Source organism: Dipodomys merriami, unplaced genomic scaffold, assembly GCF_024711535.1.
Source record: "Dipodomys merriami isolate MVZ:Mamm:240054 unplaced genomic scaffold, mDipMer1.0.p SCAF_19, whole genome shotgun sequence".
Classification (NCBI taxonomy): Eukaryota; Metazoa; Chordata; class Mammalia; order Rodentia; family Heteromyidae; genus Dipodomys; species Dipodomys merriami.
Window position 1 is genome coordinate 10,442,964 of NW_027203270.1, and position 27,680 is coordinate 10,470,643.

The following is a 27,680-nucleotide window of genomic DNA, read 5'->3' on the forward strand; positions in this document are numbered from 1 at the left end:
AGTGGCACATTCCTGTCATCCCAGCTCCAGAGGAAGCATATATAAGCAGATTGTGGTCCTGACCAGCCTTGGCATAAACATGAGACTTTATCTAATAAAACCAAAGCAAAAAGGCTGGGGATATGGTTCAAATGGTTCAAGTGATTGCTTAGCAATCACAGGGTTTTGAATTCAAGCTCTAAAACCACCAAAGAAATTTAAAATAATTGGTTATATTTATTGAATTTCATTTATTGCTTTGAAATGGTGTTTAATCCCATTCTCTCTATTGAGATTTGCTTCCTGTTTCTTCCTCCCTCTGCCTTTTCTTATAACCACTTACTATATCTGGTTGGAAGGTATTTTGAACTCTGTAGATGCAGATTGAGGAGTAGGGGGAAAGGGTGTGTGAGCCAACTTCAACTAATAAACAATCTAGAACTCTTCAGACCTTATATATATATTACCCTATTCCATTTTAACTTTAATTTTAACTTTCTTTTTTTCTAATTTCTATTTGTTCACTTTTTTATAATATTGTATATGTATTTTGTGAGCTAGTATCCTAATTATAAAGCATTCTGTATTTGGTCAATGAAGAGAGAGAGAGACAGAGTCTGTCTGCCTGACTGACTGAGTTTATGTTTGCTACTGGGCTTGAACCCAAGGTCTCATGCTTTTTTACCCATGGCTGGCATTCTATCACTTGAGACATACTTCCACTTTCAGCTTTTTGCTGGTTAATTGAGTCTCACAGATTTCTCTGCCTAGGCTGGTTCCAAATCTTGATTCTTAAATCTCAGCCTCCTACATAGAAAGGATTACAGATGTGAGCCTCTGGCACCTCACTAGTAAATACATCTGTATCTGCTTAGGTTAATGCTAGGCCACATTTCTAGATGACTCCAGTGAAAAGATTCCTACTAGGACAATTTGAGAGGCTGTGTCCTAACCTTGATTAACACTAGGCCTGCTTGCAGAAAGCATATGACATTATTTCTCCCAAGTTTCATGGTTCAGCTATGGTTCACAAAGCCCTCTCCAGCTGAACTATGCTCTCATCTTAGCTCCCATGCCTTCCCAGTAAAAGGTTTCCTATTCCAGTTATTCCATAGTGAATTTTTATGGTAGTATAATCTCTATTTTTGTTATATTGAGGTCAGACAATTAAGGAAATCAGTTTATCTGAATCAGTTAAAAAATTACAGGAAATGCCAAGTATTACCAGCTTCTTTTTCATGGCTTCACTGTATGTACATATTTAATCAAAAGGATTCCTTTGAATGAAACACATTTGGAGCCTTCTCCTAATAGCAATCTTTTTGGAACCATCTAAGGCAGCAGTCTCTAGGGACTGATCTTGCTAAGCTGATTTTATTACAGGATATAAGGCATTACTCTTTGAAATGCCAGCTGATCCTGGAGAAGGGAATGTTGAGAATGTTCCTCCCTAGCATTCCTTTCTATTCTCTCCACACAAATCCCTGTCCCTTACCAAGCACCATCTTTAGGCTCCAAGTTAAATAGCATATTATATATTCATATTTATTCTTCAGAAAGTTTAGGGACCTCTGCATTAGGCACTAAAAAAGAATTACTAGGGAAACCTAGTCTTGGGCATATTTTTATCTACAAGGGTCTTTAGGATGCTTAAATCCACCATAGACACCAAGTTTGATTTTATGGCTGCATTTTCAGGTTAACCATTTCAATGTGTTTTTTTCTTAGTCTCGAGTGATTGTTCAACAGCCTGGAGAAAGAAGCTTTCATTCTTTCTATCAGGTTAGTAGTCCTCTGTTACACATGAGAACTGATCATTTATTCATCTGTGTAGAAAATGAATATCTCTATATTGCTCTTGCCTATCTTATGCCTCTTTTGTGTCCATTGTCCTCACAATTTATTACTTGCATACATACACACCATACGCATATATATACACACACAATTCTACCCCACCTCCTTCTGAAAAGATAGGATTAACAGCTCTTATGAGAGCTGGCAGGTGGGAGAGCCAAGCAAACACCCACATACCTTTGCAACATGTATAATGGTTTAGTGATCAGGAAAGCTTTTGATATGGTACATTCTAATTGTGTTAAATTAATTTTCTTTTCTTTTGAATTGAAGCTATTGTTCCTATATTTGGGAGTTTCAAGAATGAGCTTATAAATTCAGTTTACTTTGTTCTTAAATACTATACAACAACAGAGTTACTTGGAAAGAAACCTAGGATTTATGAATTCAAGGAAGAATAGTCTTCTATATCACATCAGAGCTTAAGGGGGAAAAATGAATACATATTGGGAATGCTATTAAGATTCCTAAAACAAAGACCTTTGCTTTAGTGCTAGGCATAATATTTAGGAGGCTAGTTGGAGGCCAGCCTGGGCTACATAGCAAGTTCCAGGCCAGCCTTGGCTATGTACTGATATCCTATCTAAAAAAAATAATAATCTTTTAAATATCATAAAAATCTTTAAAGTATCCCTCCTTTTGGAAAGTCTGCCCTCAGAGAACAAGTATGATATATTATTATAATTTTAAAGCCCAAAGTAATATAAACTAAGGATAATAAATAAATTGGGCAGTCAAATTAAATGATATTATATTGGATTTTTAAGAAGTAAAACTATAAATTGAAGACCATTTCCACGTATAAACTATCTCTGAAGGTGACTAACAGCGACAATACAATTGAAAACAGTAACAAGTTGCACACTGGTGGCTCATGCCTATAATCCTAGTCACTTAGGAAGCTCAGATCTGGAGATCAAAGTTCAAAGCCAGCCCAACCAGAAAATTTCAACTTAGTCTCCAAATTAGCCAACAAAAAATTAGGTTGGAGGCGTGGTTCAAGTGGTAGCATGACAGCTAAATGAGTAAGCCAGGCAAGCACAAAGCCAAGTTTAAACCCTAGTACCAACAACAACAACAACAACAAAAAAAAAAAAAAAAAAGGAAGGAAGGTAGATAGATTGATTGAGTTTGGGTCAACTATTTTTCTATCAAATGTAAAAAAGTTGTTTATTTTGAGAATTCAAAGCTTTTGCCAGGATTTTTCTACTTGGATGAAGATATTGTTATGTATTGTCAGCCAACACTCGAGTTGTAACATTCTCAGTTGCCTAAAGAATACACTTGATGGGGAAAGCTATTTCAGCACATGTGACTCGACCTATCACTGTCTACTGGTGCCTTTTACTTCCCTGGAAATTCTGACTTTTTCTAAATTCTAAGCAGAGCTTAGACACTGTTATGAGCAAGTGACTACCTCAGGGCAAGGGATCCTATCTTACAGCTGCCATATTCAAAGCAAGAACTATTCTAGTTCTATATACATTGACACATTTTAAGTAATTTTCCTCAGGACAGTTTACATGTGGCATAACATAATATTGTCATTTATCTTCAGATTAAAAACAACAATGAAAAAAATCTAAAAATCAAAACAATACATGATTCTTTAAAACATGAAATGGGACAAACTAAGTGAATAAAACCCAGAAAATGAATAAAAGTTAGGTTATTACTGACTTCTAATACTTGATTTTTTTGGTTTTGTATGTATTTTGCCCATTTATTTTTAATTAAATATTTTTCAGCTGCTCCAGGGAGCTTCAGAGCAGACCCTGCGTTCTCTACATCTCCAGAAATCCCTTTCATCCTACAACTATATTCATGCTGGAGCTCAACTAAAGGTGAAGATTTGTATCTTGGAGGTTGCTTAGGCATAGAAGCAGAGATTCAGAAGGGACATTAACTATCTGGCCAAGTCTGCTGCCCTTAGAGGGGAAAAAATCACTACTTTTAAAAATTCTCAGGAACAGAGAATTCAGAACAGCAGTGAATTGACCACTTTACTTGCTAATCAATTACTATATTTTGTTACCATCTAAAAAGTTATGTTCCTATGTTTATTGTTTTCTTTGACTTTTTCCTTTAATTCCATTTATTTTAACACTATAAAAATATTAGCAGGACTAGGAAATCTGCCTCCTAAGATTTTATATGATTTTTGCCAAAGGCAAGTTGGTAAGACAATGCAAAATTAAAAAGCATTTTGATTCTCCATTCACTATTTTTTCCCCAGTATTGATGTGGATGTATCTATCCTGAAAATAGTTGTGTGATCCTTGGAACATATCTATGTATTTAGCTTTCCAAATTATCCATTTCCCTTGAATACTTGTATTTACATATGCAGACACATTTTTGCCCTTTTGTTTCCAATTAATTTTTTGCTAATCATTTTACAACTAATTCTAATAATGAAGCAGTTTGTTGGTGGTAGGTAATAAAGTAATAATTATATTACTTTGATCCTATGTTGGGGGAGAGAAAGCATATAAATTCATAGAACAAGAGATAAAGGATGTAGAGGACATTTTAAATTGTTTATTCAGGAGAGTGAGACTATGAATATTTGTATTTGGCTTTTCTATATTTCTTAACTTTTTTTATGATAAAAATGCATTGCTAGCCAAGCACTAGTGTCTCACTCCTGTAATCCTAGCTACTAAGGGTTGAGATCTGAAGATCAAGGTTTGAAGCCAGCAGGGCAGGACAATTCGTGAGACTGTTATCTCCAATAAAATATTTAGAAAAAAAAAAAAAAAGGAAATGGCACTGTGGCTCAAGTGACAGTGCTCAAGGGCAGAGCCCAAGCCCGGAGTTCAAAGCCCTACGACTGGCAAAGAAAAAAGTAAAAAAAGTGTTGCTGTTTTTGGTTGAAAAATGAAAGAAACAAGGAATCTAGCATCTAAGATGTAGGAGAGATTTCTTAATTTTTAAAAAATTGTTCATTTAGCCAATTACACTTTAATTACTGGCTTCACAATATTTTTATTGCTAGGCATAAAAATCAGTGATACGTGGGTTTTGTAAGTGATTTTTTTTTAATTTGGCATTTGAGATATACTAGCCTTTTACAGTAATTTAAGTGCAGAAATATTTGGCTGAAAATAAATTGAAAACAAAACAATAGAGGGCAGCATTCCAACTTCCTGAGAATTTCCAGGGATACTTAAAGATGTAGAAACTGGGGAAACAACACTTAGAAGCCATTGCCTGAGAATGTCCTTTTTCAATGAGCTTGTTTTCTTGCCAAATTACTTTTGGACAGGTCATATAGAATCCTCACATAAATTAAATATAAACATTTAGCCTTTTTTCTAACAAATTTAGCCTAGGTTCCCTTTTTGTTGAAGTTTTCCATTCTGATTCATCCTTTTTTTTTTTTTTTTTGGTACTTTTTTTTTTTGTGAAAATACTGTACAGAGGGGTTACAATTACATGGGCAAGATAGTGAGTACATTTCTTATCAAGCATTGTAGCTCCTCCTTTGTTTACCCTTCCCATCCCTTCCCAGCCTCCCCCCCACCCCCCCCACCCAATCCTCCCCCCCCCCCACCAAAGTTGTAAAGTTCGTTTTCAACATGACAACTTGTACTTCTCATTGTTGCAACGGGTCCACCTGTATCCTTATTTAAAGGACTTGTTTTTCCCCTTCCCCTCCACAAATTATACCGACATCAAATACAGTGAAAGCAGGGGTTATACTGTGGGGGAGGGACATACAAAGCAACAAAGAAATAATCTTATAAATGCGTTAGAAACAAATGCATGAAAGAAAAAAAACATTTAAATACATATCTTAGGGTTCATTTTCCTAACATCACCTTATCTGACCTTTTCTGCTTGACTCATACATATACTAGATATTGCAAATAAGGGAAACCATGGGACCTATGTTTCTTTGGGCTTGGCTTACCTCACTTAATATAATTTTTTCCAAGTCTTTCCATTGCCTAACAAATGGGGCAAAGTTGCAGAGCTTCTGCATGGCAAAGGACATAGCTAGCAAGATCAATAGAAAGCCCACGGATTAGGAGAAGATCTTCACTAGCCATACAACAGACAAGTATATCTAAAATATACTTGGAACTCAAAAAATTAAATCCCCCAACAACCAATCCTCAAAGAAACAACTGCCCAATAAATAAGTGGGCTAAAGACTTAAAGAGAAACTTCTCTGAAGAAGAAAGAAGGATGGCCAATAGACACATGAAGAAATGCTCAACCTCCCTAGCCATAAAAGAAATGCCAATCAAAACAACATGGAGATACCACCTCACCCCAGTTAGAATGACAAAAATCAAGAACTCTAATAACAACAGATGCTGGAGGGGATGTGGACAGAGGGAACCTTACTTCATTGTTGGTGGGAGTGTAAACTTGTTCAACCACTTTGGAAAGCAGTATGGAGTTTCCTCAAAAGATTCCACATAGAGCTCCCCTATGACCCAGCAATCCCACTTTTGGGCATTTACCTAAATGTTTACAAATAAGACCACACTAAAGCTACCAGCACAACTATGTTTATTGCAGCATTATTTACCATAGCTAAGATATGGAACCAACCCAGTTGCCCCTCAGTAGATGAATGAATCAAGAAAATGTGGTATATATACACAATGGAATTTTGGTACATTTTTTATTGTAAAAATACTGTGCAGAGGAGTTACAGTTACATGAGCAAGGTAATGAGTACATTTCCTATCAAGCATTGTTGCCTCCTCCTTTGTTTTTCCCCTACCATCCCTTCCCTCCCACCTCCACAATTACCCTCACTTCCCCCAAAGATGTAAAGTTCATTTTCAACATAGTGTCTTGTACATCTCATTGTTACAATGGGTCAGACTGTATCCTTCTTTAAGCATTTTGTTTTTTCCCTTCCCCTCCCCGAATTTGAGAAGTGTATATACAAGATGCAGGACACCGACATCAAATGCAGTAAAAACAGGGGTTAATAACCGTAGTGGGGGACTGGAACTCAAAAAATTAAATCCTCCAACAACAAATCCTCAAAGAAACAACTGCCCGATAAAAAAAGTGAGCTAAAGACTTAAAGAGAAATTTCACTGAAGTGGAAATAAGAATGGCCAATAGACCCATGAAGAAATGCTCAACTTCTCTAGCCATTAAAGAAATGCAAATAAGAACATTGAGATTCCACCTAGTTAGAATGGCTATAATCAAGAAATCTAATAACAGATGCTGGAGGGGATGTGGCCAGAAAGGAACCCTACTGCATTGTTGGTGGGAGTGTAAACTGTTCAACTACTTTGGAAAGAAGTATGGCAGTTCCTCAAAAGACTCCACATAGAGCTCCCCTATGACCCAACAATCCCACTTTTGGGTATTTACCCAAACAATCACAAACAAGGCCATACTAAGGCTACCAGCACAACTATGTTTATCGCAGCATTATTTACCATAGCTAAGATATGGAACCAACCCAATGCCCCTCAGTAGATGAATGGATCAAGAAAATATGGTATGTATGTATACACACACAGACACACACACACACACACACACACACACACACACACACACACACACACACACAGACAGGAATTCTTTGCCTCCATCAGAAAGAATGACATCGCCCCATTTGTTAGGAAATGGAAAGACTTAGAAAAAATTATATTAAGTGAAGTAAGCCAAGCCCAAAGAAACATAGGTCCCATGGTTTCCCTTATTTGCAATAACTAGTATATGTCTGGGACAAGTAGAAAAGGTCAAAAGCTATGTACATATGACCATATAAGATGATGTTAAGTGAAATAAACCCCAAGATAGGGACACAAATATCTTTTTCTTTCTTGCTATTGTTTCTAACATATTTATCTTTTTTTAAAAACTTTCTCTCTAACAGAAACAAAGAATCATAGCCAATCCTAAACTTAAGTTGAGCTAAAAGAAAATCTTACCATCCAGAAATAATAATAGTTTGTTTATACACACACACACACACACACAAACACACACACACACACACACTTTTTTTGAGACAAGGATATACTTATAGCCAAAGTTGGCCTCAAACTTGTACTACTCCTCTCTCTCCCTTCCAAGTAATGGGGTTATAGGCATGTAGTACCATACTTAGCAACTTATGTATACATTTGTAAATGAAATCATAGAATAAATTCTGATAACATTTGCTTTTCTTGCATTGAAACACAATCATCTTCCCATGCAAGTATTTTAACTGTATTGTGTTATATAGTTTAATTAGTCTTAACATATAGGAACCATCTATAATTTTCTCTCTCTCTCTCTCTTTTTTTTTTTTTGGTCTCAAACTTGGTATCTGATTATTTTGCTCTTTGGTTGGTGCTCTACAACCTGAGCCTTGCCTCTAATCCCGAAGGGCTAGTTTTTCCCCCATGTACAATTAAAATACTGAATGTTCATAATACCTTAAAGGATTTACTACAAAAGCATCAATACCTTGGAGTTTAATAATTGTTGTATTGTAATGTTCATGTGAAATGCATTTTACTCAAGTTTTTCATTTTTATTTCTAGTCTTCTATCAATGATGCTGCAGAGTTCAAAGTAGTAGCTGATGCCATGAAAGTAATTGGCTTCAAACCTGAAGAGATTCAAACTGTGTATAAAATTCTGGCTGCTATTCTTCACTTGGTGAGCATGAACACCACAAGGATAGATTGTCTCCCTGTGCAGACAGGGAGGTTTTACTTCTTTGTTGCATATCTTAAAAGGAATTTTTTGGGAAAAATTTTGCTCATGTTTTAAAGAACTTAGTCTGTGGTTCTCTGCACCATTTTATTTTATGATATCTTCAAACCTTGAACTGGTTAATTTCAAGGAGAGAACTCAGCAATGCTATTATTATTAATTGCATACATTTCTGATGGCATTTCATGTCGAATCATAGATGATTAGAACTGGATTTAGACTCATAGACTGAGAAAGAAGCCCCACAAGGTAGCATGGAGGCCTCAGAGGCACTCAGCTCATCATGGAGCTAGCAATACAGACCTGCAGGGCAAAAAATTCATTGGTTTGATGGCATTTAAAATATAGAACCTTTCTCAGAAATGTACATTGAAATGAGAAGGTTTTGCCTGAAGAAAAAGAAAAGACTAGTTGAAGTGCCAGGTTTTCATGTATGTACATACAGGAAAGATAGGTGAAAGATAGGAAGGTATGTACATACACTAGGAAGATAGGTATAAAGTCATTTGAATTCTATCTTAATTGATAGATATAACTCTGACATAATATTTCAGAACCTCATTGGAAATGATGTGTGCTATTTTTTTCCTATTTGATACAGGGAAATTTAAAATTTATGGTAGATGGTGACACGCCCCTTATTGAGAATGGCAAGGTTGTATCGATAATAGCAGAATTGCTATCTACTAAAACAGACATGGTTGAGAAAGCCCTTCTTTACCGGACTGTGGCTACAGGCCGTGACATCATCGACAAGCAGCACACGGAGCAAGAAGCCAGCTACGGCAGAGATGCCTTTGCTAAGGTGAGACTGAATTTGCATCTTGTGTGGCCCTTGTTTCTCTCAGCTGCATGAAGGAATTCTTGTGAGGATGTATTCAGTTGACAGCAAGCTAAGGCTGTCACCATGGTGAGCTGGGTGTGGTAGTGCACTCAAAAACAAGCTAGCTGTGATGCACTTCCCTGTAATCACAGCTACTGGGAAGACAGAAGAATGAAGGTCTAAGGCCAATTCTAGGCAAAAGTATGAGATCCTGTCTGAAAAAGATTTAAAAAGGATTGAGCATGGCTCAGGTGGTAGAGTACTTGCCTGGTAATAAAGGGCCTGAGTTCAGTCCTCAGTACCTCCAAAAATAAAAAAAGAAATGGTGAGACTTTCTGGCCGTCACAGTGATTCCCCATATGTGATCATCATTGCAAGAACAGCAAATGAGAACAACTGTGAGCATGAGAGAATTAAGGATATTACCTTAGCGTGGTTTGCTCCAACCCATCTCTCCTGTTTCACTTCATACTATTTTCAGCCACCTTTGTTCATTCTAATACATTTATCTTTCCTCGGGACTCACAAGTTCTTTATCCCTTTCTCTTTCTATCCACAGGGCTGCTGCATATGCCATTTCCTTTATTGAATTGCTTGCTTCTCCTCTTCCCTTGCCTGCTTCTTACTCAGCCCAGTGACCTCAGCCCAAACATCACTTTCTAAAAGTTTTCCCTGGCCTAAATAGTTTAAATTGAACACTAAATAGTTTAAATTCCTTCAGATGTCACATGCCTATCCTATCCTATAGTTCATGGGCAGGGGGAGTGGAACAGAGAGAGATTATGTGTGTGATTTTTCCCTTCACTGTACTACCTAGGTTTTTTGGAGACTGAAACTATTCGCTTAATGCTGTATCTTCAATAAACTATACCTAGTAAGGTAGGAAAAGTTCTGGGGAGGTGAGAAGATTAAGATCCTACCAGGACATGAATTGAGATGGGTGTAAGATATCATTGCCAGGTGATATATATCTTGTCAAGTCTATAGCTGAGAAACTCTCTTGGGAGTCCTGTTATATTAGTATTATCTAATACTGATTGCAAAACTTAGAGTGTTACAGAATGAAGGGGATTAGAAAAGACCTCACATTTTAGAGATCAGGTGTGAAAGCCTCTACCTGATGTTACCAAAGGTCAAACAGGAGAATTAAATGACATTACAAATCCCAGAGAGGAGAACTGTTTTAGTAATAGAGTGGAAAATTAGTTTGAGTGATGTGGAGAAGCTTAGACATCCAGGTTCAAGTAAATGAGCCATGTTAATGGAGTAATAAGACAACAGTGTAATGTGTGGGTTGGGGTAGATGAAGACTGGAGACCCTTTGTTTAGGTAATGAGGAACATCTGAGGGAGAGGCCAAGGGTGGATTTTTTAAAGATGAGAAACTGCAGAACATGATGTATCAGGATATGTGGTGTGCCTTTTGTCTCAGATGCTTATTTAAGATTATAAATGAATATTTATTTTTTTAGATTTCATAGTTTTAGTAGATCATATATATTAATTCATAACTTACCAACTTTGTTATAGTTGGTAAAACGAAGTGACTTAAATATGGAATATCATATTATTGATACAGTGAGATATAGAAACATGCCAGGGGAATGTTGTTGGAATACATACAGTGATCAATCATCTTTCAAAATTCCAAACTTCAAGCCCCACGACTGACACTAATAGCAATAACAAAATTCCAAACTGCTTACTGTTCTTTGGCACATACACATTGTTTACGTTGGGGGTGGGGGTGGAACTCGTGACTTCAGACTCTCTAGGCAGGTCCTCTATGACTTGAGCCACATCTCCACCCTCTTTTGCATTGGTTATTTTTGAGATAGGGTCTAATTTTGACAATGTTTGTCTGGATTTCAGTCGTCCTACTTGTGCTTCCCCATGTTTCTAGGGATGACAAGCATATGCCACAGCACTTAACCATCATGTTTCCTCTCATAGTTAAGATAACAGGTGAGTGCCGCCATGACTAGACATCAGTTGAGATGAAATCTCATAAGTTTTTATGCCTGGAATGACCTCAGTCCCAGATCTCTACCTCCAAAGTTGCTAGGATAATAAACTTGAGCCACAGCATCCAGCATATTTTGTAGTTATTTCAAACAGCGAATATATATTCCTAATTTCTCTGCATATCCAATGGAAAAATAGTAAGAAGAATGTGGACAGGAATCTAAGACATCACAAATCTAAACTGAGGACTCAGTCACAAATTGACAAGAACTTATGGTATAATTTTTTTCACAGGCAATATATGAGCGCCTTTTTTGTTGGATTGTCACTCGCATCAATGACATTATTGAGGTCAAGAACTATGATACCACAATCCATGGGAAAAACACCGTTATTGGTGTGTTGGATATCTATGGCTTTGAAATCTTTGACAACAACAGGTAAATGAGGAAAAAATACTTAAACCTCTTGATGCTTGTGTTATATTTGTTTAAATCTAATCTATTCTTCTTAATGTAGCTTTGAACAGTTCTGCATCAATTACTGCAATGAGAAACTGCAGCAGCTATTCATTCAGCTGGTGTTAAAGCAAGAGCAAGAGGAATACCAGAGGGAAGGGATCCCTTGGAAGCATGTGAGTACACTTGTGAAAGATGTCTCTGAATGTTTCACTATTGTTGATAACATCAGGTCTTATCATTTAGGTGTTTCTTTATGGGTATGTGAAACATCTGAACCTTAGCTTTTCTTTTGGGACTTTGTAATTTAGTTCATTTTCGGTTTTGGTAAGATTTTTCTAATTTGACAGATTCTTTTATTGAAGCTCAGGAAGCTCCAGGATGGAATCAGTAAGCCTAATATTTTCACTGTATGGCTGACCCTATGGGCTTTCTGGTTCTTGTGTGTCTACTAAAGCTTAGAATCATGCAAAAGTTAGTAAGTTTTGCCTGAGATTAGTGAAAGTTAGCTTGCAAATCTACTCTCTCTCCTTCTCCCTTCCTTCTTTTGCTTCTCCACTCTGTAAACTAAATAGCATTTTACTGTCTTCAGTTGATGATGTTCATATTCTTTTTCTTTCTTTCCTTCTTTTCTTTCCTTCTTTCCTTCCTTCCTTCTTTCTTTCTTCTTCTTTTTTTTTTTTTTTTTTTGGTCAGTTGTGGGGCTTAAACTCAGGACCTGGGTGCTGTCCTGAGCCTCTTTGTGCTCAGAGACTAGTGATCTACCACTTGAGTCACAGCTCCAATCCCAGTTTTTGAGTGGCAATTGGAGATAAGAGGCTCATGGACTTAAGCTGGGTCCTGGTGACTCATGCCTGTAATCCTAACTACTTAGGAGGCTGAGATCTGAGGATTGCAGTTCAAAGCCAGCCCGGGCAGGAAAGTCCATGAGATTCTTATCTCCAATAAACCACCAGAAAACTGGAAGTGGCCCTATGGCTCAAGTGGTAGAGTACTCGCCTTGAGCTGAAGAGCTGAGGGACAGTGCCCAAGCCCAGAGTTCAAGCCCCACAGCCAGAAAGAAAAAAAAAAAAAAAAAAGAGTCTCATGGACTTTTCTGCCCAAGCTGGCTTCAAACAGCTTTCCTCAGATCTCAACCTCTTCAGTAGAGTAGCTAGGATTACAGGTGTGAGCCACCAGCACCTGGTTAATGTTCATATTCTGTAAAACCTGTACATTAGAACACCTGTATTGACTTTCATCTCCATTTTCTTTCCTTTGTTATGGCTCTTTCTGAACTTAAATAAGTGTCAGAGGCAAACTAATCATGTGAGATACAGCCAGAGGGCAAGACTGAGCAGGAGGGCAAGACTGGTCCAAAGTACAAACCTCAGAGATGACTTGTTTAGCTTCTTTATCTCCTTCCCTGAGACCTCCTGCTCATGAAAAGAAATGATTAATCTTGCCTATGAATTTGTATTTTAAAATGATTTTGAGAATGGACTAGACAGATACAAAAACTTGTGGTTTCCATATAATTCTGTTTACAAAACTATGTTTACCCTCTTTGCCATACAATAAAAATAAAGCCAATATTTGTTGTTTGACATCCAACATAGTAGCAGTAAGAAAAACTATTTGAATGTCATATTACTTTTCTATTCCTTCCTACTTTCCTTTTTTTTTTTAATTTTTTTCTCTCCAAGTGGAGAGAAAATGAGAAAATCGTATACTCAGTTGCTCTACTGCCTAAAATTGCATCTTTAACTTCCATCATGTATTAAACATTACAATGCCATAAAATTGTTGCTGAAATATGTTAACATAAACTTCATTTACAAAGAAACCAAAAGTGTTAGCTATTTTATTAAAAAGCTATGTATAGTTTAACTTAAATAGTAAACTCTCAAAAGCACATTTACACTGTGATTTAATTCAGTTAAGTTTATATGAAACTTCCTAAGAATGAATCTTAGAATGTTTTAAAGCAAGTTTTATCACACAGCTTATTCAGATATGAGTCCAAAATACTGGTTAAAAAAAAATAGCCTGTAACAATCAGAATGCCAACTTCTATTGACACAGCTTATAAAGGGAAGAATAACAGTTATAGTAGGTTATTCCACATCTGAGAAATGATGAACAGTCCTAAAAATCTAGAAGTTCTGAGCTAAATGAGTTAAGAAATAGGTTTCTAAGAGGGAACAGAAGGCTAACCCCAAATAACAGTAACTGTATGCCAGCCATCCAGCAAAACTAGAATCTTTGTTCTAGGTATTTCTCTTAAACCCCAAAACTTCTGGTCATATTGATTCCCTAAAAAATCTTATCATGGAAAATTTTGAAACATGCACAAAAGGAGAATATAATAAATACCATGACCCATCACCCTGCCTTAGTAATGCTCTGTGGATTACCTTTATTGTACCATCTGCTCCATACCTACATACCCCAGGTTAACTTGAAATAAATCTCAGACATCACATTTTTTCATCTGTGTATTTCTCTGGGAGAGAAATATTCTTTTTAAAAATTATAACCACAGTACTTTTATAACATCTCAAAAATGAATAATTCCTTTAACATCAAGCAGCCAGTCAGTGTTCTAATTTTATACTTTCTCAGTTGACATAGTTGTTGATGACGGTTTCAAGTTGGACCTAAATAAGGTTTCTATGGTTGTCTAAATTGTGGTGGTTTTGTAAAGTTTTTGCCTATGTGTGGGTTTTCTCTTTTGTAGAAGGATGAACATTTTTATGTGGCATTTCCCACTTTGTAGTTTGTTAATCCTATTACTGAGGTGTCATTTAATATGTTTCTCTGTTCCTTGTAGGTCCTATACATTGGTTGTTAGTGTTTGAGTCTTAACAGTTCAGAAGAGTTTTTTCCCCAGTCTACTTTATGAAGCATGTGCAATTCTACCATGAGATTTATAATGTCTGGTTGTTCTTCTGATTTATTCACTTCTGAAAGCTCTTGATGCTATAGTATTCAAATTATTTTAGCTGTTGCGAACTTGACATTCAAATGAATTTTCATAAGTACCTTAAAGCATAATGCAAATTAATAAAGTTTATATGAACCTTATACGCAGTATAAGTACACAGTATATTTAGAGCTTAGGTTTTTTATAACAAATTTAATCATAAAACTTGTTATCCAAATTCCATAGTCATACCCAATAAAATCATTGTACATAGCCATTATACTTAAAGTGGGAATGGGAGACTAGAGCCCCATGACTCTAATCCACCTCATCACCCACACATCTCATGGCACCCTGTATCTCTTAAGAACCTCCTGGGAATGCAGGTTGCTGGAAGAACCTGTCTTGAAAACCATCATTTTTAGCAGTGCTTGAGTAGCACTAAACTAACAATTACTAGAATTTTCAGAAAAGATCAATAGCTCACAGTAATACAATTGGAATTTTAAGGTAATTTTTTGTTCCTAGGATAGATAATTCTAGATAATTCTTTCATTCTATATTCCCAAAGTTTGAAATGTCTGCAATTCATGTTAGCAATGCTTTATTTAATCTTTTTAGAATATTTTTCCAAAGATAAAAATAACTTTTTCCCCTAACTATAAGCATGATAAATGCCCACAATAAAGACACATGTTCAGAGCAGGTTTCTCTGCCTCATTACCACTGAAATTGTGGAGCAGATGATTATTTTTGTAGGAGCTGTCCTACACATTGGAGAGCATTCAGTAGTATCCCTGACCTTTACCCACTGGGTACTTGTGGCATTCATCTTGTCACAATCAGAAATGTCTCCCAACATTGTCAATGTCCCTAGTGAGCCAAACCATGCCCACAAAAACGCCCACTGGTTTGACTGGGTGCTGGTGGCTCATGCCTGTAACACTAGCTACTCAGGAGACTGAGATCTGAGGATCTCAGTAAAAGCCACCCACACAGGAAAGTCCATGAGACTTTTAATTCCAATTAACCACCAGAAAACTGGGAGTAGTGCTGTGGCTCAAAGTGGTAGAGCACTAGCCTTGAGCTGAAGAGTTCAGGGACAGCACCCAGGCCCAGATTCAAGCCCCACAACCCCCCACCACACACACACAAAACAAAAAACAAAACAACAACAAAAAAAAAACCTACTGGAGCCAAGCACCAGTGGCTGACACCTGTTATCCTAGCTACTCAGGAGGCTGAGATCTGAGGATTGCAGTTCAAAGCCAGCCCGGGTAGGAAAATCCATGAAACTCTTATCTCCAATAAACAACCAGAAAACCGGTAGTGGTACTTGGCTCAAGCAGTAGAGCACTCACCTTGAGCTGAAGAGCTGAGGGACAGTGCCCAAGCCCAGAGTTCAAGCCCCATGACCAACCAAAAAAAAAAAAAAAACCTACTGTTTTGGACAAACCAAAACATGTTTTAAAACATAAGGCAAAAGTTCTCCTCTCCCCAATTTATAGGCTTTCACTTGATGCAATATGTGTAAAACTAGGAATGGAGTTAAAAGCCACAAATAACTGGCATAGTCCCTGGATTTAAAAGCTTTGAGCAGGAATATATGAAGCACTTTAGTGTTCTATTAAGTCTGTAGACATTATATTTAATGCTCAGCTAAGGCTTGTAAGATAGGGTACATCAACACACAAGATTAAGATATTTATTTGGTAATTAGCTACCCCCACTGTGACATACCTTGCCTGAGTAAAGCCTGGGTGTGCCCTCTATGTATGGTGATAATGTGCTGCTTATTACAAGTTGAGAGCTTGTATATATTGTAGTTGTTAAAAAGCCAAAAGTTATTTACAACTTCATTCAATTTGTGGAAACAAGCAAAAAGATTATTCTTTTTTTTTTTTTTTTTTTGGTCATGGGGCCTGAACTCTGGGCTTGAGCGCTGTCCCTTAGCTCTTCAGCTCTAGGCTAGGGCTCTACCACTTGAGCCACAGCGCTACTTCCAGTTTTCTGGTGGTTTTTTTGTTTTTGTTTTTTGTTTTTTGGTTGGTTGTGGGGCTTGAACTCTGGGCTTGGGCGCTGTCCCTGCGCTCTTCAGCTCAAGGCGACCATTCTGCTGCTTGAGCCACAGTGTCACTTCTGGTTTTCTAGTGGTTTATTGGAGATAAGAGTCTCACCGACTTTCCCGTCTGGCTGGCTTTGAACTGCGATCCTGAGATCTCAGCCTCCTGAATAGCTAGGATTACAGGCATGAACCACCAAGCGCCTAGCTTTCTGGTGGTTTATTAGAGATAAGAATCTCATGGACTTTCCTGCCCCAGCTGGCTTAGAACCATGATCCTCAGATCTCAGCCTCCTGCATAGCTAGGATTACAGACATGAGCCACTGGTGCCTGGCAGAAAGGTTATACCTAGATTTCAATATTAATTTTAAAATGCATTCTACCTAAAATTTAAAAAAAAAAAAACTCTATTAGGGGCTGGGAAGGTGGCTCAGTGGTAGAGTGCTTGCCTTGCATGCATAAGGCCCTGGGTTCAATTCCTCAGTGCCACATAAGCAAAAAAAGCTGGAAGTAGCATTGTGGGCCAAGTGGTAGAGTACTAGCCTTGAGCTGAAGAGCTGAGGGATAGAGCCCAGGCCCCATAACCGACAAAAAAAAAAAAATCTGTTAGACTCTATATGCTTTGTGTATTTGTATCAGTGATGAGTTTTGAATTTAAGTCTTCGTGTTTGCTAGGCAGGTATCCTACCACTTGAAACATGCTTTAGCCCTTTTCACTTGGGATATTTTGAAATAAGGCATCATTTTTTCCATGTCAACCTGGACCACAATTCTCTTATTTATGCTTCTTACCATAGCTGGGATGATTGATGCATAGTACTCAACTACTGTTTGACACGAGGTCTCTTGAACTTTTTTTCCTCTGAGCTGACCTCCGTCTACAGTCCTCCCATCCTTCACCTCACAAGTAGCTACAGGTGTGAACTTCCAGTACCTGGCTTCATATATGTTGGTTTTGTTGTTGCTTTTAACTTTTGGGAAACTGTAGGAATTGTCTTTTGGAGTTTAGTCCTTGAGGGTCACATAATCAAAACTGCAAATTTGTCTCATGCCTTGACATCATTATCAAGTAATACATTAACTAATACTCTCAAGTTATTCATTCCTTCATGGAAGCTGGATCTGTGGTTAACAGCAAACAGATTGGGGGACTGGGAGTAGGAAAGAAAGGAGCTGGGTGTCAGATAGGAGCCAGTATTAAAGGAAGAATTCAGAATGGGAGAAATGTGGTCTACCTTGTAATCTTTTTCTGAAGCTACAGTGATCTCTGACAAAGTGTTTCATGATGTAAAGTTAGTGAAGAAATTGAAAAATTCTGTTAGATTGTGTTCTTATTTAGTGTCATACCTCATTAGTTCTGCTCATATATTTGACATCATATATTTTTCCTAAGCTCCTGAAGCAAATGGTGGCATGCTGGTATTTACCCACTCTGATCTCTGTTCCCTTGAGAATTGCCTCTTTTCTGTGTTCTACAGATTGATTACTTCAACAACCAGATCATTGTGGACCTCGTGGAGCAGCAACACAAAGGCATCATTGCCATCCTGGATGATGCTTGTATGAATGTCGGCAAAGTCACTGATGGAATGTTTCTAGAAGCCCTTAACAGTAAATTAGGCAAACATGGTCATTTTTCCAGCAGAAAGGTAATTGATAAGATCTTTGTTTCATTTTGATAAGATTTGACTCATTGTTTGATGAGGTAAAGTTACTTTCTATTGGGTTAAAGGAATGTCCACTCAAATAAGTCAAAAAGCTGTAAAGTTCCATTAAATAATCGCTTACTGTGGGATAATTTTGCCTTTCTGGTTTACAGAATGTTTATTAAAATTATAGCATCCAGAAGAGGGCGCTCCAGACTATATAATTTGCTAGAAATAGGAAACATGAACGTGGTTCTTTAAAAAGCATGATGTCATTTGTAACCAATAGGTGCAGATCCCTTGTTCATGTGCTAGAATTTACGCCTGTATCTGATAATTCTGGCACAGAAATAGCTTTTGTCCTTGTTGTTGTTACTGTAACCCTTATTTGCAGAATGTGTATGTGTATTCTATCATGGTGCTTCAGACTGACTTTCTTGAAATCAGACAAAGTCTCATCATTTTGGTTATTATAGGGAAACTCATTTCTTCAATGAATTAGATATCCTTTTAACTCCTATTTTCAATGAGTTTTAATTTCTAAAAAAATGTTATAAATAAATCTCTGTAATAAGTGGTAGCAATTAGGGTGGTCAGACCTTTGTTCTGGATCTTGAATGTAGTGCATTTGCCCTTTAGTATTTGTAAGGGAAGCTGTATAGGGAACAGGCATCATTGCCCCAATTTTCCCCACAAATACCGGCTTGTCCAGCAGAGGGGAAAAACCTCTGTTCCTTCACATGCAGAAAGGAGGAAGCAATTCTGTTCTGTTTTCAATTCTGATTTATACAAAATTCTGTGGTTTTGTATAAATCTCTTGACACACTGCCATTTTGTAGCATGAATAAATCTATTTTCTGAGTTATCTCCTTGGAAATTATGTAATCAGAACAGAAAATTTTCCACAATTAGCTAGCTAAAGCACAGAACATCAACAAAGTGATTATTAGCTGATTCTTAAATCAAGATAGTTACTTATGGTTCCAAGTTGGTGTTCAGATACTACAAACTGAATTTTGATGTGAGGGTTCTGAGTTAAACTTTCAGTTGTTCCCACAGATTCTGATATGTGCTAATAGGATATATGATTACACATTCTTGCAGTGTATAGAATTTGGGGTACCTTTCTCTTGGTATTTATATACATAAATTTGTCAACCAATTTTTTAATCCATTCTTTCTTTGTTAGTTTTCTGTTTTGGATTTTTTTTGTTGTTGTTTTATTTTACTTTTGTGTCATACTAAGGCTTGAACTCAGGGCTCCATGCTCTTGCCCCCCCGCCTCCTGCCCCCCGCCTCCCAGATCCTGGGGCTTGAACTCGGGGCCTGGGTACTGTCCCTAAGCCTCTTTGTGCTCAAAGCTAGCGCTCTACCACAGCTCTGCTTCTGGCTTTTTTGAGTAATTTATTGGAGATAAGAGTCTCACTGGGACTTTTCTGCCAGGGCTGGCTTTGAACCATGGTCCTCAGATCTCAGCCTCCTGAGTAGCTAGCATTACAGGTGTGAGCTACTGGCACCCAGCTTGCTTAGCTTTTTTACTCAAGGCTAGCACTATTATACCTCTTGGGCCATATTTCCATTTTCAGCTTTTTTCCTGGCTAATTGGAGATACAAGTCTCACAGATTTTTCTTTCCTAGCTGGCTTCAAACCAGAAACCTCAGATCTCAGCTGATTTCATAAATTATGATTTAGCAGTGATGTCTCCCCCCCCCACCACCCGCCTTCCTGATTTCCCAGCTCTCAGGCCATATCTTTCTCTTAGCATCCCAAGGACAAATATCAAAATGGAGATTATTTTTTCTTGCTAGGAACTCATGCTTATTTGGCTTCCTTGCTCAGCTGGTACTCTACCACTTGAGCCATGCCTCCAGCCCAGCATTTTACTGGTTGATTGGAAATAGAGTCTCAAGGATATTTCTGCCCAAGCTGGCATCAAACCAAATTCCTCTAATCTCAGTCTCAGTATGTAGGTAGGATTACAGGTGTGCACTTGCCAGTACCCAGCATGAAGTGCAGCTTTTTTTTTTTGGTCTGGTTGTGGGGCCAGAACTCTGGGCCTGAGCACTGTCCCTCAGCTCTTCAGCTCAAGGCTAGTGCCCTACCACTTGAGCCACAACGCCACTTCCGGCTTTTTTCTTTTTGCTTATGTGGTGCTGAGGAATCGAACCCAGGGCCTCAGGCATGCAAGGCAAGCGCTCTACCACTAAGCCAACTTCCCAGCCCCTAAGTGCAGAATTTTAAAGTGTGTTCCTTTGGGGGACTTTTTGCTTAAGGAAGGAAAGAAATATAATAACAAGGCTGTCAGGATATTTGAATCACTGTAAATATTTTTGTTATATCATTTGCTACTGATATTTTGCTAACAAGATTTAATAACATATTTAAAAAGTTTTATGAAGGCAGGCATCAGTGTCTCATGCCTGTAATCCCAGCTACTCAAGAGCCTGTGATCTAAGGTTCTCAGTTCAAAGCCAGCCCAGCCAGAAAAGTCCATGAGACTCTTACCTTCAATACACTACCTCCCAAAAAGCCAGAAGTGGAGCTCTAGCTCAAGTGATAGAGAACTAGCCTTGAGCAAAAGAAACTCAGGAACAGTGCCTAGGCCTTAGGACCAGCATTTAAAAAAAAAAGAAAGGAGAGAGAAAGGAAGGAAGGGAAAGAGAGAAAGGAAAGGAAAGGCAGGGAAAGGAAGGGAAAGGAAAGAAGGAAGGAAGGAAGGAAGGAAGGAAGGAAGGAAGGAAGGAAGGAAGGAAGGAAGGAAGGAGTGGAAGAAAGGAAGGAAAGAAAAAGCAAAGCAGAGTTTTCTGGCTTCTAACAGTCATTTCATTTGGGGCTAAGCTCTATATTATATTTTAAAGTTACCACAGAAAGACATGCAATATAATATGAAGTATTTTGAAATAAAATGCTAATTAATATAATTTATTGCAAAAAGAAAAATGAAAAATGTTATGTGCTCAGAGTCAAGACCTTGTATTAAATCCAAAGCTGAGACTACAGACCATTTCAGTCCCTTTCTTTAGGACTTTTATAAATGAAAGAATCTTTTGAAGGGAGTTAGTAATAGAGAAAAAGAAGAACAATTATGTATTTAAGATGTTTTGGTCTTATAGTTTAACTCATGAGCAACCCTGTGAGATAATTAATTATTAGAGGAGACTGAGTGAGATAGCAATGTAGCCAAGATTTGAACTTTAAAAGTCTAAGTTCTTCCTATAGTTATTCACTTAATGGACTCTTTCTTTTATCAATCAGGTTATCAGTGTAAAACTCAGCATCCTAATTGGGATTACTGTATAACATCAGAATCTAATAGTTTTTGTTTGTAATTATGCTTAGTGTTGTATGGATTCTTAGGTGTTTCTGTTAGCCTGTAGGATACCCAGTGATCCTTCAGAGAAAGAAGTGTAGGTGTTACTGTAATGAGGAAGGTTGCAGAATGTCATGGAGACCTCCAGATCCATATAAAAACTGTCTTTCCATAAAATATTTCCCTTTATTTGATCTCCTGCAAAGAGGCAGACTTGAACTGGAATTCAGCAGGCAGATGAACCAATCTACTATTTACATGGGAAAGCACAGATGTTATGTTTACTTTTGTGGGTCCTTCCCAAGACTTCTACAGACTAGCTGTGTGGTCTGTCCTAATTGTATAGCCTTTCTACGTCTCAGTCTCTATGGGTGTAAAACAGAGATTATAGGGGCTAGGAAGGCGGCTCAGTGGTAGAATGTTTGCCTCACATGCATCAGGCTCTGGGTTTGATTGCTCAGCACCACATAAGCTGAAAAAGCCAGAAGTGGCACTGTGGCTCAAATGGTAGAGTGCTAGCCTTGAGCTGAAGAGTTGAGGGACAGCACCCAGGCCCAGAGTTCAGGCCTCACAACCAACAAAATAGAGAGAGAGAGAGAGATTGTAAAACAGTAAGTTGTGAGTGTTGTATGATGTGTATGCTTAACAAACAGTAAGTCCTGAGTACAGACCTCCTCAAGCAGAACATGGAGAAGAAAGGAGTGTTGAGTAGAGGAGCTTGGTTGCTTGAAATCAGTAGTCAAAATTTAAACGTCAGAAGATGACTGAAGACTGCTTCTGTCCCAGGGACCTAGACTTCTTCCATTGTCTGGCTGTTCCATCTCTAGGGACTGTCTTCTGCATCTGACTAGTAAGAAGGGGGGATCTTCCACCATTATAGCATGGACCTGAAATGGCCATACTCCACTTTCTTTGTCCAGAATCTGGTCATATGGCCACGTCTTCTGCTAGAGTAGCTGGTTTATGGAGTTTGGGCTATGTGGATTGCTGGTGAGAGTTCAGTCTTTCTATGTAAGTCCTGTTTAAATTAAGCCCCAAATGATGTGATTTCACTCATATTAATATGACTTTTGTGACCTAATCGTATTAAATTAGAATATACTTTCAGGAAAGTGAAAATGTCTGTTTTCAACATAATTTCCTTCTCTTAGCTCTGTGCCTCAGACAAAAGCCTGGAGTTTGATCGTGATTTTCGAATTCGGCATTATGCAGGGGATGTGGTGTGAGTATCTTACTTCAGTTACCCAGCATGACGGTATGCATGCAGCCTCATGGGGAAACCATCCATTGTTTTCTTTACCATTTACTTTTCTTGTCATTACGGTCTAACTTTAGTGTGTTTTAATCTCTTTGTTTGAAGAAAATGGCATACCTTTATTCATTCCTTGATTTCCAAACATTTATTCAGCACATACTGTGTGCTCACATAATTGGTAATCAGTAAAAATCAGTTGATGGATCCATAAATCTTGGAGATGTGTTATGATGTAGGGCAGAAAGAGGGATAAGATGGGCCCTTCCCAGAAGTAGCTGGTAGTTTTGTGGAGGATACAGACACACTCGACTCATTATAATGAAGAAAAGGAAGGGCTAAACTAAAGAATCATAGAGTGAGGAACCAGAAGTCCAAGTTGAGTCCTAAAAGTCAAAGAGAGTTGCCTGCGTGAACGAACTAGGAAGAGGAGAGTGACACGAGAGGGTATCACAACAACAGAAAGAAGAAGGCCCAGCAGTGTAGAGCAGATCACACCTGTATATGCAGTCACAAGGATAGAACATAACTACAAGAACAAAAGCAGTTTTACTATCTTCTTTTTTCAAATTAATTTTGTAAAAGTAAATTACTTAAAAAGTAAAATGATTATAAGCTGCATTGTCCCAAAGATACTACAATAAAAATAAAATTGATATGAAAATGTAACTAGAAAAATGTAACTGGTCTGTTAGGTTCCAAATGCTGCTATCAAAGTTTATCAGAAATTGGTGCTTAAAAAAACAAAAAGTTGCCGGGTGCTGGTGGCTCATGCCTGTAATCCTAGCTACTAAGGAGGCTGAGATCTGAGGATCACCGTTCAAAGCCAGCCTGAGCAAAAAACTTGGTGAGACTCTTATCTCCAATTAACCAGCAGAAAACCGGAAGTGACCCTGTGGCTCAAGTGGTAGAATACTATCCTTGAGCTGAAGAGCTGAAGGATAGCACCGAGGCCCAGATTTCAAGCCCCACAACCAAAAACAAAACAAAAAACCAGAAAGATATCCTTCAAAATGTTCAAATGTTCAAAATGATGGTGTCAAAGGGCAACACCCTCTCTAAGGGAGAATCTGCCTTTTTGTAACTTTTAGTGGCTCTGGGCATTCTTTCACTTATGTTCACATTATTCTCATCTCTGCCTCTGTAGTACATTGCCTACTTCTCTGTCATATACCTGTGTCAAATCTCCCCTGTCTCTATCTAAAAATGACATTTGTGATGGTTGGGGCTCCCCTAAATTCTACAGGATAAACCCACCTTCCTAATTATCCTTAGTGCAATCACATCTTTTACCACAGAAGGCAAAGTTCCCAGAATATAGGGAATTTGATAGGGATGAAGGTCATTTTTCATATTATATTCAGTATTTTTTCACTGTCAATGAACATGTTCTTCATTTTATTGTTTAAGGAACTTTTTTTCTTTTTTCTCATTTTTTTTACATTAAGAATTCTTTCCAGAAGTGGCACTGTGGCTCAAGTGGTAGAGCACTAGCCTTGAGCTGAAGAGCTGAGGGACAGCACCCAGGCTCAGAGTTCAAGCCCCACGACCAAAAAGAATTCTTTCCATGTAAACCATTACAGGAAGAAATCAAAACAAGAAAAAAAGCAAATAGCATCTCTATAAATTCTGGAAATATATTTGAAGAAATTTTAATAGGTATTCCTAATTTAAATTAAAACATTATAATCATATAATAATGTGGTCAAAAGTATCACCCTACTTGCCAAACTACCCATCAGCCCTGAGTGCCAACATTTTCTGCATTTTTCTGGTTCTGTTCTTAAATTCCAGAATTATGAAAATCTGGTATCATACAGGTAACTTCCACTGAAAATTCAAGACTTAGTACAATCATATCACTCAGAGTGGCATAAATGCATAGCCTTTCAGACCCCCAAGTCTAGCCTATTTGTTTTACAGAGGAAGAAATTTATGTAGAATGTAAATTCTTAACTAAAGTCACATACAAACTTACGGAAGAACTGAGACAATGATGGTTTCCAGACTCTCTAGCTGATATTCAGTGATATTTTTACTTCTGTGCATGTAATACTTTGTGTTGACAGGACCCACAAAAAGCCTCCAGTTCACGATGCATATGTACATTTGATTGTATATGTACTTAGACAACATAAACTTCCATATATGCATACAATGAAACATGGTCTGAAATAATTACCATTTGAGTGTTATCATAATTCAGAGTGATAAAGCTATATTTTAGCTGTCTGTGGCCAACCTAGGAAGGCTGATATAAAGAATTATTTTTATAAGAGGTGGAAAGATGTTAAAAAAAATTATTCAGGAAATAGCAACTAGGTTCCTTTGACTGGAGGGAATCGTTTTTGCAGCATAGACTAGAAATGCCTAGAAAAGTAGATTAAGATCAAGTCACAATGAGTCCTGAAAATCATGCTGAAGACTTTGAATTCAAGTTGTGTATGCTTCACAATAGATTAAAAGTAAGGTGATTCCAAGAGTTTAGTCAAAAATAACAGGAAGGTTTTAAGAAGACCCAGGTTGAGAAGGCAGTTGAGGACTTTCAAGTGCCAATGGTCAGCACAGACTGAATTTTCTTGCAGAATTAAGTATGTAACACAAGGGGTCAGGATTAGAGACCTAGGAATTGTTTATATTATTGTGATTGCAAGGAAGAAAATATGAACTCACGAGAAAGTGGAACTCTAAAGAAAGGCTGCATGTAGAATTAGTTTGCTCAACCTCCTAGCCTCTGCTTCCTTAATTACCCTGAGCCCCAATTATCCTTCTGCCCCCAACATGGAGTAGCTCCCTCTAGAGGCTTTGCTAGTATCTGCAGCAATACAACTGCCATGCCAGCTTTTCTCACCAACTGCCATCTTAGCTGGTAGAGATCTGTCTCAAGATCTTATTCTCTTCATTCAAACTGTGAATAACTGGGCTCATTTCTTTCCACAACACCCTGCATGTGCCTGCTTCCATTTCTTCATTCTGTCTGTTTTCCTATGTGATCTGCTGGCCTTTTTCTCCTCTGCTTATCCAATTCTTACCATCCTTTGCAGTTCTTCTTGGATTCTTTTACCCTATCCTGAACACTGAGTGATACTTAGGCAAGTCACTTGAACTCCCCATGGATGAAACAATTAGTTCCCGTATGTTGCTGTTTTGCTTTTATCTTAGGAATGCTGGATGATAAATACAGCTATCATTTTGAAGTCATCTTCTTGAGGTAAGCTTCAGTAGAAAATGATGATTTAACTAGAATGATGATGGCTCTCCTTCTCCAGGGGAAAAACAAAGTTCTTTTTTTTAGGAGGCAAACTTAGTGTCCTTTAACCTAGATCCAAGTGAGCAGTAGCAGCTCTTTAGATAATTGAGTGACTAATTAGCAGTGGAAATGTGCATAGTTCATAGAAGAGCTCAAACTTGGCTCTTACACAAGGAATAATGCATGCTTTTTGTGTTTTCTCTTTACTAGCTATTCTGCCATTGGTTTTATAGATAAAAACAAAGATACTTTATTTCAAGATTTCAAACGCCTCATGTATAACAGGTATGATTGATATTTTACTAATTTATATTAAGCTCTTTGACATTCACTGCTTAATATATATGCACGTGATATTTTTATGTGACAAGAGTTTCTAGAAGACTTTAGTTCTACTTCATTATGTTTCATGAGTAAAATATTGTATGATTATAGGATTATTAAGTTATAAACTTTGGATAGGGATCTACTGCTAATATGATTATTTTTTATTTCCTTTGGCTTTCTGCCAACACTCTATTCCCTGCAGTGCCATCTGCCACCCCTTATTAGTGTACTCAGCAAGCAATCTCAAAGCCAGACCAGGAGTAATATAAGAAGTTTTAGGTAACCTTTGGCCCAGCCAAATGTGTGACATACCATATTCCCACGGTAATATCTCTTCCCAAGTATGGGACCACACTGATAGAGATTGGCATCTTATGTCAGCCAGTATGGTTCTAACTGAGCAGATAGAATTTTCTCACAAACCAACAAAATATGGAAAGATGGCAAAGAATGGAATTTTAAACCAGGAATCTGGTGTCACAGAGGTCCAGCCAAGGAAAAAAAACTATAAACTATATCAAGTCCTGTCAAAAGTAGGAATGAGGTGAGGACCAAGACTGACCATCATAGCTGCCAATGCAGTTCCTGACAACACTGGTTTCCATGGACAAATGTCTGATTGACGTGGGCTCCAGAGAACATAGGAATGAAAATAGACATTATCCTTAAGCAATTCTTTCCAAATATTAGTTCATCTATGTGAATATTGAGCCTACCATGAATGATTGTGGAGCTGTCACCATGAGAAAGTTAAAAATACATGGAAGTGGGCAAGGGGTCCACTTAATAGCTGGGCACAGGGAAAATAAGCTTTAGGAAAGGAATTTCAATGCTTATCTTTCAGGGAAGATACACCTATTTTAAAGAATAAATAACTAAAGCTGGAATTTTTCTTTCTTTCTTTCTTTTTTTTTTGGGTCCAGTCGTGGGGCCTGAACTCTGGGCCTGGGCACTGTCCCTCAGCTCTTCAGCTCAAGGCTAGCGCTCTACCACTTGAGCCATAGCTCCACTTCTGGCTTTTTTCTTTTTGCTTATGTGGTGCTGGGGAATCGAACCCAGGGCCTCAGGCATGCAAGGCAAGCACTCTACCACTGAGCCACCTTCCCAGCCCCTAAAGCTGGAATTTTTCTGTATACAAAGTGTTGACATA

The 27,680-nt window shown here is 37.8% G+C and overlaps 1 protein-coding gene across 1 annotated transcript in view; it reads left to right on the plus strand.

The window, feature by feature from the left end:
• Window positions 1-27,680, plus strand: part of Myo1d (myosin ID) — a 303,418-nt gene that overhangs the window by 94,148 nt on the left and 181,590 nt on the right. Inside the window, exons 5-13 of the mRNA XM_070027221.1 lie at window positions 1,708-1,761; window positions 3,585-3,680; window positions 8,358-8,474; window positions 9,133-9,336; window positions 11,613-11,758; window positions 11,838-11,952; window positions 18,223-18,393; window positions 22,853-22,923; window positions 26,414-26,488. Coding sequence (XP_069883322.1) covers window positions 1,708-1,761; window positions 3,585-3,680; window positions 8,358-8,474; window positions 9,133-9,336; window positions 11,613-11,758; window positions 11,838-11,952; window positions 18,223-18,393; window positions 22,853-22,923; window positions 26,414-26,488 — 1,049 coding nt within the window. The remainder of the gene's footprint in view (window positions 1-1,707; window positions 1,762-3,584; window positions 3,681-8,357; window positions 8,475-9,132; window positions 9,337-11,612; window positions 11,759-11,837; window positions 11,953-18,222; window positions 18,394-22,852; window positions 22,924-26,413; window positions 26,489-27,680) is intronic.